The sequence below is a fragment of the Saccopteryx bilineata genome, chromosome 7 (genome assembly GCF_036850765.1).
Source record: "Saccopteryx bilineata isolate mSacBil1 chromosome 7, mSacBil1_pri_phased_curated, whole genome shotgun sequence".
NCBI classification, from domain to species: Eukaryota; Metazoa; Chordata; class Mammalia; order Chiroptera; family Emballonuridae; genus Saccopteryx; species Saccopteryx bilineata.
Genome location: NC_089496.1, coordinates 69,565,445 through 69,580,861, shown reverse-complemented (window position 1 = coordinate 69,580,861; position 15,417 = coordinate 69,565,445). Strand labels below are relative to the sequence as shown.

Sequence of the window (15,417 nt, the reverse complement as noted above, 5' to 3'; positions counted from 1 at the left end):
TTTAGCTCATGGGGTACATGTGGGAATGACCGAGCCCTGGACGGGAGGGAGTCTGGTCCTTGGTGAGTGTGCGTTCACTGGAAGGGCCTCCTTTGCCTGTGATTCCTGAAGCTGTTTGGGGTTCACTGGGGGAGCTGCCCTTGTAGAAACTGTTTGATTGATTTTTTTATTGGGGTTTTAGACCAACCTGAACTGGACCAATGTCCATGCCATCAACCTGACACTGGTGAACGTGACAAGTGAGGACAACGGCTTCACCCTGACATGCATCGCAGAGAACGTGGTGGGCATGAGCAACGCCAGCGTTGCCCTCACCGTCCACTGTGAGTGGGCGCCATGGTGGGGGGTGTTCCCACGGGACACCTGCGCAGGAGGCGGGGCGGGGCTGAGCCAGAGCAGTGGGCGGGCTACCACAAAGGCCAGAAAGACTCGTGTCAGAGTGTGTTGGTCCTGCGCCAGGAGCCCCAGGAGGGTGGTGTCCCTGTCCCTCAGAAGATGGTGTGCCTCCGACTCAGCTATGCCTTTGGGACACTCCTACTTTGACCCAAAAATCTGTCTTTTGTCAAAACCCTAAAGGGCCGTGAGAGGGAACCCGCTTGCCGTGGTGGACCTGGGGGTGGGCGAAGACAGACATCTCCTCCCCCTATTTGGGGGGCGTGGTTAGGGGGCACCGCTGATTCCCTGAGTCTTTTCAGAGCTGGGTCGGGGGTAAGAACAGGGGTTCCCATGCCAGCTCCCTGAAGGTCGCTCCGGGACGCGGGAGCCTGTGTGTCCGGGGCCTCAGCTGCCTTCTCCCCGCAGACCCGCCGCGTGTGGTGAGCCTGGAGGAGCCGGAGCTGCGCCTGGAGCACTGCATCGAGTTCGTGGTGCGCGGCAACCCGCCGCCCACGCTGCACTGGCTGCACAACGGGCAGCCCCTGCGGGAGTCCAAGATCATCCGGGTGGAGTACTACCAGGAGGGCGAGGTCTCCGAGGGCTGCCTGCTCTTCAACAAGCCCACCCACTACAACAACGGCAACTACACCCTCATCGTCAAAAACCCGCTGGGCACGGCCAACCAGACCATCAACGGCCACTTCCTCAAGGAGCCCTTTCCGGGTATGGGCGGTGCAGCCCTGGGGGCCCCGATTCTGTCCAGGAGTTTTTTTGGGGGGGGCATCGCCACTGTCACCATGGGTAACCAAACACACAAGGGAATGTATTCAGCTGCCCCCAGCATTTGTGTAAACTACACAAAGTCTGTTCTCCAACAGCAGTGGCCGTGCGCACCAAGGTCCCCTGGGAAGCATGCAGCTGTGCGTGTGCATAGTGAATTCTGGTAGAGAAAGCGGGGACTTGAGAGTTGGACAAGAACGGCAGGGAACTTTGACCCAGGCTTTCTTTTGGAAAAGGAAAGTTTGCTTTTCGGAGCCTCAATTTCCTCATCTGTGAAATGGGCATGATTGCCCGGCTCCCCAAAGAATCTTGTGGCTTTTAGACGACAAAGCACACATCCCAGGCTTTGGCACGTGATGACGTGTGACTTTTAATTTGCAAGGGGCTTCAGGGTCTCTCCGGCTCCACTCGCATTAACAGGCGAGTGAGCTGCGCCCCCTCCTCCTTGCCGGGCAGTGTCAAGGCTGGGTTAGTGCCTGGGCTTCCGGGTCAGTGTGTGACCCCTTTCCCCCCTCTTGTTTCATGCTGAGCTAATGAGGGATGCCTGATGCCGTCACCTGTGATGTTGCTAATGTCGCTGCACCAGATTGGTAATTGAAATAATGAGTGAACTTCGTCTGAATACCTGGGAGATGGTTCTGTCTTTCCCTGTCTGAACTGGAACATTTCAAATGCCTTCCTGAAGCTGGAGGAGAAGAAAACACTGAAGCTGTTTAGGGAAAGTGGTTGCAGCCTCTCTTGGTGGGGGCAGCAGTCAGTATGTTTCTGTTAGTGAAGCTGTGTGTCTTTGATGGCCTTGGTGGTGTCTGTTGGGGACCAGCAGGCCTTCTGGCCTCTGAGCTGCAGAAATCGGGGCTTCTAATGAGATGAAGGGAAGTGTGAAGACTGATGTCTTACACACACACACACACACACACACACAGGGAGGGAGGCGTGAGAGAGAGAGAGAGAGAGAGAGAGAGGAGGAACAGGTAGCACTGTGCAGCGTCTGCCTATGTGAAGGTCACCTACAGCCCCCCGAGAACCAGGGTGGCAGCCCCAGGAGGCCTCATGGATCATAGTGCAAAAAAATAAACCTCTGACTAGAAGCTCTGAGAGTGAACTCGGGGGAACTGAGGCCGCACGGGAAGCTTCCTTCCTGCCACTGACGTGCAGGGCACAACGGAGCCTCAGCTCAGAGAGGCTCGGGGTAGGCTGATGTCTGAGACCCTGATGGTCACGTGTGGTCCGACCTCGCCAGCATCACCCGAGCTTGCCCAGTGAAAGGCCTCGGGGACTTCTCGCAGTGGCCACACCAGGCTCTCCTTCGGGAGGCAGAGCAGTCCTCCCCCACACTGTGGAAGCCGCGGCTCTGAGAGGCAGAGACACCGGGCACTCATGGCCTCCAAGTGAGCCTGGGCCTTGTGGGCGTAAAGGGCTGGCGTGTCCCTTTGCCCTGCCTGTGCCCATCTTGTGATTAGAGAGTGGATTCTGGTAAGAGGAGAGTCTGTGCTCACTGATGGGCGAGGAGTGAAGTCCCCCGTTTCCAAAGGGAAGCTCTGGGGGCCTAGAGAGAGCGGGGACCCCTGGGATTCCCAGGAGGGAGGGTGAGCCCTGTGGCCCCTCCCCACGAGGTGTCCTGGGGGCCGTGGCACAGTGGGACGCTGTCGTGCATCCTTCTGGACACACAGACATGGCCTCGGTCCATCGGGGGCAGAGCAGCCCCTTCCTGTGGTCTCCGGATACTGTCGTGACCTTGTCACCTCTCCTCAGGCCAGTGCTTCTCAGAGGGGGGCTCCCAACCAGCCTGTGCTCAGAGAACAGTTGGTCTGGCGCCTCCCTTTCCTCAGGCTCTGAGCCAAAGCCAGGGCCTCCTCCCCTCCATCCTGCCCCAAGATCAGGCCTTTGGTCACCTGTGGCTGGTGGCTTGCAGGGTACCCTCAGGAATTAGGACAAAGCTCTATTGTTGTTTTCTGAAACAACACAAAATGGCAGCAGACAAGCAACCTGTGACTAGTGCAGATACTGTACAAAGGACTTTCTCTGAAGGACTCCTTCACAGGAAGCAGCATTTCCTCACACACAGTTAGAGAGTGTTTGCTGGTGCATACTTGATAGAGGTACGGTTACAGTGACTGGGGGTCTAGCCAAGGGCCTGGAAGACACAGAACCACACTGAAGGGATGGAGGGAGGGAGGGATGGATGGGTGGATGGAGAGAGGGATGGAAGGATGGAGGGATGGAGGGAGGGAGGGATGGAGGAATGAATAAATGAATGAACGAATGGTCTCTTATCGTGCAAGCTGTGGTATAACGCACAGGTTCTCAAAGGGGCCAGCAGCATCAGCATCAGCCTCAGCTGAAAACTGGTTAGAGATGCAAATTCTCAGGTCTCATTCCAGAACTCCTGAATCAGAAACTCTACGGGGAGGGGACCAGTAATTTATGTTTCTTTTTAAAGATTAAAAAAAGATTTTTAAATTTTCTTTTTGAGATAGTTTGAGATTTACACTCCCCCCCAAAGTTACAAAATAGTACCAAGAACTTCCTTTGTACCCTTCACCTTGCTCCCCTCAATGTTACCGTCTTCCGTAATGACAATGTAGTGCTCCAAACCCAGGTGTGAACTGTAACGCGGCACTGTTATCAAGTTGACAGTCTTTATTTTATTTTATTTTTGTATTTTTCTGAAGTTGGAAATGGGGAGGCAGTCAGACAGACTCCCACATGTGCCCGACGGGGATCCACCCGGCATGCCCACCAGGGGCGATGCTCTGCCCATCTGGGACATTGCTCTGTCACGACCAGAGCTACTCTAGCACCTGGGGCAGAGGCCAAGGAGCCATCCCCAGCGCCTGGGCCAACTTTGCTCCAATGGAGCCTTGGCTGCGGGAGGGGAAGAGAGAGACAGAGAGGAAGGAGAGGGGGAGGGGTGGAGAAGCAGATGGGCGCTTCTCCTGTGTGCCCTGGCCGGGAATCGAACCTGGGACTTCCGCACACCAGGCCGACGCTCTACCACTGAGCCAACCAGCCAGGGCTGACAGTCTTTATTTAAATCTTATCATGGTCCCATGGCTGCCTTTCTCTTCCCTAGGATCCCATCCAGGATTCTGCACTGCACTTATTTGCCATGTCACCGTATTTTCTTTAAAGCTGGGGCAGCTCCTCAGTCTTTGTCCATCCATCTTATGACCGGCAATGTTAACTTCATCATGTGATCAAGATGGCGTTGGCCTGGTTTCTCCATTGCAAGTGACTGTTTTCCCCTTTGTCATTAATAAGTACGACATTCGGAACTTATCTTGTCTCTCATCATTCTTTTACCCATTAATTTTGGCGTTCGTTGATGATTCTTGCCTAAAACAATTACTACTGTGGTTTTGGTCACCTGATGACTTTTCTAGTCTCATCCTTCCTTCTCCGTTTGTTAATTGGAATTATACTGTAAGGACGAGCTTTCCCTTCTTCCTCATTTATTTCTTCAGTTATTTATTTTGTGTTGGTGAGGACTTGTGGATATTTATTTTGTTCTCTGGTTTATAATCCGTGGATTAGTTGGCTAGGGCTGCCATCACCAAGTCTCAGAGACTGGGAGCTTAACCAGCAGAAATTTATCTTCTCACAGTCTGGAGGTTGGAAGTCGGAGATTAAGGTGTCGGCAGGGTTGATCTCTTCTGAGGCCTCTCTCCCTGGCTTGCAGGTGGCTGTCTTCTCCCTGTGTCCTCACCTGGTCTCCCTCTGGGTGTCTGTGTCCTCATCTCCTCCTTTTATAAAGACACCAGTCATATGGGATTATTACTCACCTTACTGACTTCATTTTAACTGAATCGACTATGTAAAGACTTGATCTCCAGATACAGTCATATTCTAATGTGCCGGGCTTAGGACTTCAACATGGAAAATTTGGGTGGATATAATTCAGTCTGTAACAATCCATGACTGTCATTATTATTCTGTTGCTTAAACTGCCCCAACTTTGGCCGCTGGAAATTCCGTCACGTCGGGTCCTGTGTCCTTCCTCCACGCCCCATTCATTTTGAGCACTTTCTCACTTTCTAGAACCTCAGAATGTCCCAAGCAAATCTTGCACCTTTTCTGTCCCCGTCCTGAAAGTACATACTGCTCCAGGGAGCTCCCGTTTCTTTTACTGGAGAGTGGCCGTGAGCACCTCTGGACAATTCTGTGTCGCACTGAAGGCTGAGACTGTCTGAGTGGTTAAGGGCCCAGGCTCAGATGTGAGTCCAGTTTTTAGATGCGTGAAAGTCCATTAGTTACTCAATCTCTATCAGCCTGTATCCTTATCTGATAAATGGGATCATGATGAGTGGGAGGGGTCATAGCTATTAAGAATATAGTGCATCTGTTCTGCTTTTTTGTGTCATTTGTTAATGATCTCTGTCTCTCTCTCTCTCTTTTTTTTTTTTTTTTTTTTTTTTTTTTGCAGAGAGCACGGATAACTTTGTCTCTAGTAAGTCTGCTCTACCTTTTGCTTTGAAACCAATTTATTGATACTGTTGGTAATGATTGAGTCCAAACAATGTCTTCCCGAGGCCCTCACCACCCCCAGGCCCCTGGAAGCTGAACTGTGACAGGGAACTGGAGAAGAGAAATACTTCTTGGGTCATTCCAAGCCCCCACCTCTTGGGTAGCCGCTCCAAGCCTCAGTTTCCCACGGGGAGTTTTCTAAGGCCTGCCCATGTTGTGGATCTCCCTGCCAGGGGAGAAGGGTGGTGTCGGGAAGCCTGTGGGTTGTACGTACCCCACAGGGAGACTCTTATTGACCATCTAGTTCTCGTGGAGAGAGCCTGGAGCCTCTGAACCCTTTGGTGTTTCTGACCTGCTCCGAGGGCCCCAGAACGTGGCAGGGACCCACCTGGTGTAGAGCTGTGATTGACAGGGTCTCCTGATAGGCAAGTGTGTCCTCCAATAGGATCACCAAGGCCCAGAGTATAAGTGATTTGGGGCTAGGACTAGACAGTCCCGAAAGGACTTGGTGTTTGCTCCTGGGCAGAGGGGAGATACATTTATTGATTTATTGCCCACCCCCCACCCCCCACAGGAAGATAACGGCCACGATTGCCGCCATTTCCCCCTGTGTGGCCTGAGATAATGGGCCATCCTGTTTAGGATGCCCCGTGCTGTTTGACACCGATGTAAACATTATCTGAGTCCTCCATCTTAGAGGACTTGCCATCTCACAGAACGTCCTTCCAGAGAATTCTAAATTGGGACCGTCTCTTGCCAAGGAGGTGATTCTAGATGGGGGACAAACGGATAACCCGGGTCCCCCCCCCCGGCTTTGCTGGGAAAAGGGGTGTTTGCTGGCCAGGTGAACATGCTGCTTCACCTGAGCCACCCTTGTGTTCCATGTGAAGCCTGCCTTAGGGGGCTGTGTACGGGCCAGGCCTCCCTGAGGGGTGGGGAGGGGAGGGTGAAGGGCATAGGAGAGCCAGGCGTGGGAAGCGAGAGTCTGCAGCTGAGGACAGTCGGCACCTGTGCCATCAGTGATAAAATGTGCTGAAGCCAGACCCTGGCTAGGATCCCACACCGTTTCTTTTTTCGTTTTTGTGCAACAGCTCATGGTGCCTGGTGCCCAGGTGCAGTGATTTACCCTGAGGGTGAGGGTGAGGGTGGGGGTGGGGGAGTGAGGGCCCTTCATTCCCCGTGGAGGTTGCAGTCAGACAGCGACCCTGGTCTTGGGGATGGGTAGCAAGCGTCAGGCTTCAAGGGGATGCTGTCCAGCAGAACTCTCAGGGTGTGTACGTGTGGGGAGGGGCTGGGAGTCGGTGCAGAGCCTCTCCTGGCCAGCAAGGTAACCTCCCTCCTCTGTTTAATTTTCAGTCTATGAAGTGAGCCCCACACCTCCTATCACTGTGACCCACAAACCAGAGGAAGACACGTTCGGGGTGAGTTACTTCTTGAGTGACAAGAGATCGTTTTAGACTCCACCGGAATAGCTGACTTGCCCAAATATTACCTTACTTGGAGCCCTAGTATTTGTGGCAGAAAGGAGCCCATGATGAATGACCTCCTTTCAGGCGGTTGAAACCTTCCTTGTTTGATGAGAATCAGTCATTGTTTGAGGAAGTCTTTGAGGATCTGCTCCAAGCCCAGGGGCTCCGAAGAGAGCAGTCAGAAAATCCCCACTCTGTTAGGAACCTGGCTGGGCCTGGTTTGAGGGCTGCTCCCTGTGTGAGCCTTATACAAAAGTTGGAGTTATCCAGACCTTCTCCCTGGTTTGAGGGGCTGCTCCCTGTGTGAGCCTTATACAAAAGTCGGAGTTATCCAGACCTTCTCCCTGGTTTGAGGGGCTGCTCCCTGTGTGAGCCTTCTACAAAAGTCGGAGTTATCCAGACCTTCTCCCTGGTGTGGGGGGTTGGGGATGCATTTCAAGCCCTTTGCCCCCTCCCTGACCTTCTCACCGACTGTCAAAGCCTGAGATTTCTCGGTTCTGGAGGAGAGAAAAGGGGTCTCTTAAGAGTCCAGATCTCCTAGAATTTCCTGGATAAGAATATTCTGTAAAGAATTTCAGTGTGAATATGCAGAATTTGCTTGCTAATTAAGACAGCAACACCACGAGCTAGAAGCCTTTCTACGCTTTCTAGTACATCTGCTCAGCCGGCCCCAGATGATAGGGGCTCAGAACCCTGAGTGATGGAACCCTCTCAGATCAAGCCAGGTAATTCATTCCCTTGATGTTCTCGAGGTCTCACGAGTGACTTCTGAAGGCTTCACGCGCCGGCAGAGCCCCATGACGGCGCTGTTGCTCCCGCAGCGGGACTGTGCATGCTGGGACTCGTGTGTTCCTGTGAGGATACGTGGCGATACAGCTGTCCTGACTCCCCTTCTGTCTCCGCCCAGGTGTCCATTGCCGTCGGGCTCGCTGCTTTTGCCTGCGTCCTGTTGGTGGTTCTCTTTATCATGATCAACAAGTACGGCCGGCGGTCCAAATTTGGAATGAAGGGTAAGATGGAGCTTTCGTTGGCATGGGCCTGAGTGTGTGTTTGGAGGGGTGATGACAAGATGCTGTTTTCGCCTTCTGTGGCTCTCTGTGAGGCCTCCGTTCTTCGGTGGAAGTGGTCCCCCCCCCGCCCCTGTCTGCACCTTTACTGTTGGTAATGACGGACTGCGTGCTCTACTGGTGTCTGTGGGGACCAAACTGGGAGTCACTTAGTTCTGCTGTGACTGCTGAAAACACTGCTTAGTGGGGCTGGTATGATAAGAATAATTTGGGAAGGAAGTTGGGTTTGAAAGCAAATGAAGAAGACTTAAGTTTTCTTTTTCATTATTGGTGGGTAAGGGGACTCCTTGTCTGAGTGACTTGGTTCGTGCGTGGAGCCATGAGGAGAAGGCATTAGCAGAGCTAGATGTAGGGTGGGCTCCGGCTCTGGAAGGTTTCCCGGGGGACGGGATCTCAGCACGTAGCTCCACACAGCGTTCCAGAGCAGGTGCCAAGAGCAACATAGTTGCTACAGCTGCTGGCTGGCTTCCGAGACACAGAGAACTGAACCGTCATGGCCGGGGTGGGGGAGGGTGGGGCTCCGCACAGTGAACGGGGTGAACGTGGTGAACCAGCACCCGTGCCAGGTCCCAGGGAGGGATCTGACCGAATGGCTCAAAGGGGGCTGGGTACCATTTCCCTTGAATTTCAAGATATACTTCCAGCGATGGCTGGATGTTAGGAGAGTGGGATTATGAAAGGTTCAACAAGCTATCAGGGTGCTGAGCTCTTATGCAGGTTGGGGTCTTCTGTGAGGTCATGAGATCCAGAGGGATGAACTCCTAGGGTTCTCCCACGAGCTGGTGTCTGTGGAGAGGGGCTGACCCAGGGGCTCCGGGACCAAAGGCGAATGTGTGCATGAGGTTCACAGGGACAGTCGTCCCCAGACTGGCGCGCAAATGTTTGGGTGTTTGTGCACGTGGGGCGAGTGGGAAATTTGGAATGGAACTGGTTCATAGCTTTTCTCGTAGTCTGAAAAGGTTCGGCGACTGCACTGAAAGTTCAGAGCAGCGCTGTGTAACAGGAGACATCCGCAGGAGCACGGAGAGGTGGGGAACATGGGGCGGCAGCCTGTGCGCTCCTTCCGCCCCTGACTGGGCTGAACACGCCACCGCGAGGCAAGCCGGGTTTTCTGGCATCAGATGGAATATTTTGACCAAGAGAAATTCATGTCCTGGCAAATGATAAAGAGGGGCTAGGAGTCGGGCCTGATGCCAGATGACTTAAACAAGATCAGACCACTGCAGGCACCTTGACTGGAGATTTTCATCTGCCAAACGGGGCTTCCAAACTGAGCTTTGCATCTGAGTGCAATCCCCGGGCTCCTGGCTTTAGGACTGGAGCTACTTTTTCTGCAAGGTTTCCTGCTGTGGGAGGGACCTTTCCTTTTTCCACCTGAGAAAACGTCAGGGCCTCCACCCAAGGGAAGAACGGGGCATTCTCACTGTCCCCGCGGAGGTGCACCACCCGCTGAGACCCTGTGGCACGCCTGGCAGCGCTGAGCGAGCAGGCTTTTCCTGTGCAATGTCCTCCAGTGTCTGGAGGGGTCCCCATGTCGGATGGGTGAGGAGCACCCGGGGCAGTGCCCTCCTCTCAGCTGTCCCTGGAGCCTCGCCCGGCCTCCACTCCCCTCTCCTGTGCTGAGCCACTTCCATGGCCCAGGTTGGGTCAGTGGGGGGGGGGGGGCATGCCCCCGTAGGCGGAAGTCAGGCATCTTAAAGAAGTCAGGCTAGAGTTAGCGGCAAGTGAGCTGGTGTGGCCTGCACCTCTCTGACCTCATCACGTGAGCCTGACTGTGATTGGGGCTCATTTTAGGATGAATGAGCAGGTGCCCCAGTCTGCACAGATCCTCGACCCATCAGAGCAGAGGCCAGCCCTCTGCCGGAGCAGGACTGGGCGGCTCCCCCCTGGGCCAGGCCTGAACTCTGGTCATGGGTGTTTGGACGGTGGGTGCTGGAGAGGTTCCAGGCAGGGGCGTTTACAGGGTGGCGCAGAAAGGTATAGAATATTTCAGTATTTTAACAACTAGTCGTATTGTGTCAGGGCACCCTGGGCTTGGAAGTTACGTGGTTTGGAATTCATACCAAGCTCTACCTCACAAAATATGTTTAAATTAGACATCAAAAGACCATGGCAGTGATCTCCTAGGGGCCCTTGGGCACCTGTGAGTAAACTGAGGCTCAGAAAAGGAGGTCCCTGGCTCTGGTTTCACAGTCTGGCGAGGCTGCGTCAGATCTGGGACTTCCTGCCTGTGTCCCATGCGCTTTTATGACTGGACCCCTTGCTCCTGGCTGCCCTCCCCCCCCCCCCCCACACCGTGAACATTCCCAGGTCACCTGCTGTCTTGTTTCACATGGTCATTAGAATAAAACCAGGCGTCTTTAAATAATAAAACCTGCCCCACAGTTTTCATGTAAGGTGAGTATCATTGTTATTTAATGGGAAAAGAAGCCCACGCATGGGATTTTGCAGCCTATAAACACAGCGCGCCTCATTTGGCCTGTGACCTCATGACCACCTGTTGGTCTCGTTGAACACTCCTAGAGGAGAACACTGAGCGTTTACTTCGTGCTTCTCGGCATCCTCTTACTCCGATGGCGGCAACAGAAGAATGGTTTATCAGAGCCGACACAGACTGTAGATGTATTAGGGTCATGTCCCCATTGCACAGATCAGGAAACTGAGACCCAGGGAAAGGCAGCGGATGCTGGAGCGCACGGAGAGCCACGCTGGCCCCGTCCTCCTGCGCACCTGCTGTGGCGGAGCCCAGGGCCGTCCGGGCAGCGCGGCTGGACTGTGAGCAGATCCGCTCGCAGAATGCTGCCCCTCTTGTACGGCCTTTCAGCAATACCTCTTAGTCCGCCTTTTTCAACGTGGGACACACCTGTCCTGGGGGAAAGATGGGAACGGCTGGAGGAGTCTTGTCTCCCAGGCCCGGAGGACTTCCTCCGTTTCCGTCTGGAAATGTGGGCGTCCGCGCGGCCGGGCGGTGGAAGCCGGAGGCTGGGCGGGAAGGGGGTCAGGAACTGCTGGCTGGGCTTCCCGCGGTGCGTCGGGGCTTCCACGGCTCCGCTCACTGTTCATTCTCGTGCCTGGAGGTGTGCGGGCGCCTCTGACCGGCCCTCCAGGGCTGCTCTGCTGTGAATGCGTTCCAGTGAATAGGTACTTACACTGAAGTGGTTGCCTATCTGATTATGTTTGGGGGTTATTAACATTTTCCCCATAAACAGATGGTAACTGTCCTCTGAGTGAATTGCCGAGTCATGCCAGAGCCTTGATTTGGAGGGACGGGCTCTTGCCAAGAGGTCTCAGGGGCTGCCGCGCACGTCGAGTGTCTTGTTATCCCTTCGGTTTGCTGCCTGGTTAACGGGACTTATTACTAGACTTGGGAAGGAGTCATTTCTACCCTCTCACCGAACCTTGGAACATTGGATGGATGAGGGCTCCTTCCAGCTGGACGGTGGTATGCCTGGGAGGGATATTGGACATCCAGCGTTGGATGCTCTAACTGGCGCCTTTTCCTCAGCTGGGAGAGAGGGGGATATCTGTACGTCTGCAGCTAGGAGCACGGAGCAGGAGAGTTGGCGCGCAAGGAGAAGGGTGTGGACAGAGACGGAGACTTCTGGGATCACGGAAGCGGGCCTGGACCGTGGAGGAGGGTGGGAATGGTGGGTGCCATGGATAAGGAAGCTTGCCCTGTGGGGGTCAGAGGTCCAGGGCAGTGCAAGGCAGAAGAGAAACTTGAGTAAAGGACTTGGTTTCCTGACTTCCTGCAACAAGTTCGTTCCTCCTTCTGGCCTGTTGTTGTATCTTGACTTCATTTTCTCTCCCCTCTGCACTGAGCTATCTATGCAGGGAGAAAGGCGCCTCTGGCCCTGGTAGTGCTCCCGCACTGTGACTCCTGGTGGAAGTGGCTCTTTGAACACACTCATGCGAGGGATTTCTGGATTTATTTCCTATATTGTTATCTTCAGGGTCCTGTGTTCTAGCAAATGCCCTTCCCCTCTTTCAGGACCCCTCGACAGAGCCTCCAACCCAAAGAGCGCCTGTAGCATCTGTTCAGGTCTAAATGAAATAGGTCAGGTGTGTGGCCAGTCCTCTGGCCAGATGCAGGTTAGGTGAAGCTGGGAGCCGCCTTCTTCTCCTCCTCTGCTCTGGACTTCGGGTTTCTGGCTGCAGATGAAGCCTTGCCTTGCTTGGTGACTGAGTTCGAGGATGTGGGGTCTGCACCTTTGAGGAAGGGTCTGAGAGGCGGCGTGTGTATTTCTGACATGCCTTTGCTGCCCTGTCTCTGCGGGAGCATTGCAGACGTGCAGTGAATGGCCCTAGAAGTCCCCACGCTGTCACCATTGGCTGTGTGAAGCCCAGGCTGCCACTCCGTTGCCCTCTCTCAGCGCTCTAGACCAGTGGTGCCCAACCTTTTTTGGGCCACGGACTGGTTTAATGTCAGAAAATATTTTCACGGACCAGCCTTTAGGGTGGGACAGATAAATGCACAAAATAAAATTATGCGACCGGCATAAAAACTGTGGTATTTTAAAATATAATTATCGAGCTTACAGAGACAAGCGTCAAGAGTGAGTCTTAGACGGATGTAACAGAGGGAATCTGGTCATTTTTAAAAAATAAAACATTGTTCAGACTTAAATATAAATAAAACGGAAATAATGTAAGTTATTTATTCTTTCTCTGAGGACCGGTACCAAATGGCCCACGGACCGGTACTGGTCCGCGGCCCAGGAGTTGGGGACCACTGTTCTAGGGGACCTGCCGTCCTCTGGCACTGACTCTTCTGTTTGAAGGGAGATCCCTGGATTTTGTGCTATAAAATGCTTTCCCCTGTGGCTACCTGCTAGGTGGCTGCTCCTGGCAGGCCCCTGCGTCCTTCTCAGTAGGGACAAGGGTGGCCAGAGAGCTTGGCTCTGTGGCCAAAGTGATTGCTTCTCTGATCCATTTGATTTTTTGGTGGTGCAACAAGAGTTCTTACTAATCTGTGCCATTGTACCCAGTTCCCACAGGGTTAACAGCCCTTTGTTGCCTCAGTTTAGAAGTTCTCAGTCTTTTGTCCCCACTGTGCATGACAGATGATGGTCACAGGCCTTGCACACTTTGTGGGTTGTCACCAGGCATTAGGACACACGCTGGCCCTCGCAGCAGCTTCACACCTAAGAAAAATATATTAGGATATGAGGTAGCAAAAGAGGTTTTTAAAGCCAGAAAGAAAATCAAATCCATACTAATTTTTTAAGTCTTTTTTTTATTAAATTTAATGCAGTGACATTGATAAATTAGGGTACATATGTTGAGAGAAAATATCTCTAGATTATTTTGACATTTGATTGTGCTGTATACCCCTCCCCTAAAGTTAAATTGTCTTCTGTCACCTTCTATCTGGTTTTCTTTGTGCCCCTCCCCTCCCCTAACCCCTCTCTCCTTCTTCACCCCATCCCCCCTCCCCCAACAAATCCATACTAATTTTTACTGTTAAAAAAAATTTGCACACTTGATATTTTATGATTCATCGAAAGTCCTGGTGACACACTCCCTCCCTGATGCAGACCTCCTCCTGTGTCACGGCCCCAGCCTGGAAAGAGGGGTGACGCTGTGACCTTGGCTCTCTCCCTGTGTTCCCCGCCCAGTGTGATGTTTGCCCCTGCAAAGTCGAGTGGCAGTAACGCCCCACTAGAACCACTGTCTTCCCACGACACTCTCTGGCTCTGCGTCTTCTGCGCACACTGGGGGTTTTCACTTGTCCATGGGAGGAGTGTCCATGTGGCTGCAGTGACCAAGCCCTGTGTCTGTGCAGCCTGGTCTCCCTTGACCTCCGCAGAGGGGTCAGGGTGCTCAGAGTGGCCCTTGAAGCCACAGCAGCAAAGCAGACAAATCAAGAGGACTGTTGATCCGGAAACGCGATTTGGACTGGGGAGAAAAACCACGTGCTTCAAACAGTAGCAAACCAGCCAGCTGCTGCAAAGCCCTGGGCCCAGCTCCTTGCTCCTTGTCAGGCCACTGCCCTTAATGCCGCGCATTCCTCACTCACGGGGGGGGGGGGGGGGGGGGGGGGGGGGGGGGGGGGGGGGGGGCTGTGCTGCAGGTATCTGTCACCAGCTGTGGCTCAGCAACCAGGTGTGTCTGCCACCTGCTCCAGGCCCGGGGCTTCCAGAGGAAGGAGGAGGAATACCCTTTCACTCACAGAGATAGTAACCCCTTTTCCTTCCTCGGCACCATAGTGATTGGGTTTGGAGAAAGCCTCGTGTGCCTGGAGATGCTGGTTCATTGCATAAGGTCTTGAAGGGTTGGCTTACTCACTGGACCATGTACATCAGACAGAAACCATAACCTAGAACCCAGTACCTGGAGCTTAGGAACTGCTCGGCCAGACAGTAGCTGATTCTATCATTGTTACCAGTGTCTTAACCATACGCAGTCCTCTGAGGTCCATATCATCATCCTGGTTTTTTGCAGACAAGCAAACCGGGATTCTGAGAACGCTGGTAGGGTCATAAGGGCTGTCTGACTCAATTCTGCGCGTTAAGGTCAGGATGGAAGGGACTCCAGGGCTGCTGGGAGCCATCGAGAGTCCCCATCCCAGGGAGCTGCAGAAAGCCCTGGACAGAGGGTCCGTTACTCCTCTCCATCACCTGAGAGCCCACTGTCCACTCACAAACCAGTGGCTCACAACCCCAGCTAACGGCTGCCTGCTGTCCCCTTATCAGTTAATAAGCTGCTTATCCAGCCTCGGGCAGATACTTGGCTGCAGGTTAATGGGGTCTTTTGTGGCCCTGGTCCTGGCTTTCTAATCCACCCCCACCCCCCATCCTTTCTGCCCTCCTCCTCTGTCTCTCCAAGTGTGCAGCTCCCAGAAAAGGCACAACACCCCTACAGAAACTCTATTTCCAGATTCCACCCAAGCCTGTGACTTGTAGCTGTGCGCTGGGGAGGGCTGGGCTCAGGTTTAAAGTGACAGCAGCCATTTCCATAGATGCCTCTCCCAGTGTGCCCCAGATTGTGTTCAGGGGCGATCCCCACGCTGCCATCTGTGTATCAGTGAATGTCCTGTAAGCCAGAGATTTTAGTCATTCCTTCTTGACCCTTCCCCTCCTCCGCCAGCCCCTCCCCCACTGGCCACCCCTGCGCTGTCCGGCACGGCCCCAGTCCTCTCCTTGTCACCTTGAAACCGCTCCTGAAGCTGTTCCTTCCGTCTCTGCCCACTCCCGCCCTCCCTTCTCTCCGGGGCTTTCTAGCCAGACCTCCCCTGTCCCCCTGACCCTGTCCTTTCGTGT

General features: G+C 53.7%; 1 protein-coding gene across 4 annotated transcripts in view; it reads left to right on the top strand.

Moving 5' to 3' along the window:
- Positions 1–15,417, top strand: part of NTRK3 (neurotrophic receptor tyrosine kinase 3) — a 344,195-nt gene that overhangs the window by 107,266 nt on the left and 221,512 nt on the right. For all 4 annotated transcript variants that reach the window (XM_066239552.1, XM_066239555.1, XM_066239554.1 and 1 more), the window contains exons 8-12: positions 182–323; positions 802–1,098; positions 5,579–5,602; positions 6,976–7,040; positions 7,996–8,098. In XM_066239552.1, the coding sequence (XP_066095649.1) occupies positions 182–323; positions 802–1,098; positions 5,579–5,602; positions 6,976–7,040; positions 7,996–8,098 (631 nt within the window). The remainder of the gene's footprint in view (positions 1–181; positions 324–801; positions 1,099–5,578; positions 5,603–6,975; positions 7,041–7,995; positions 8,099–15,417) is intronic.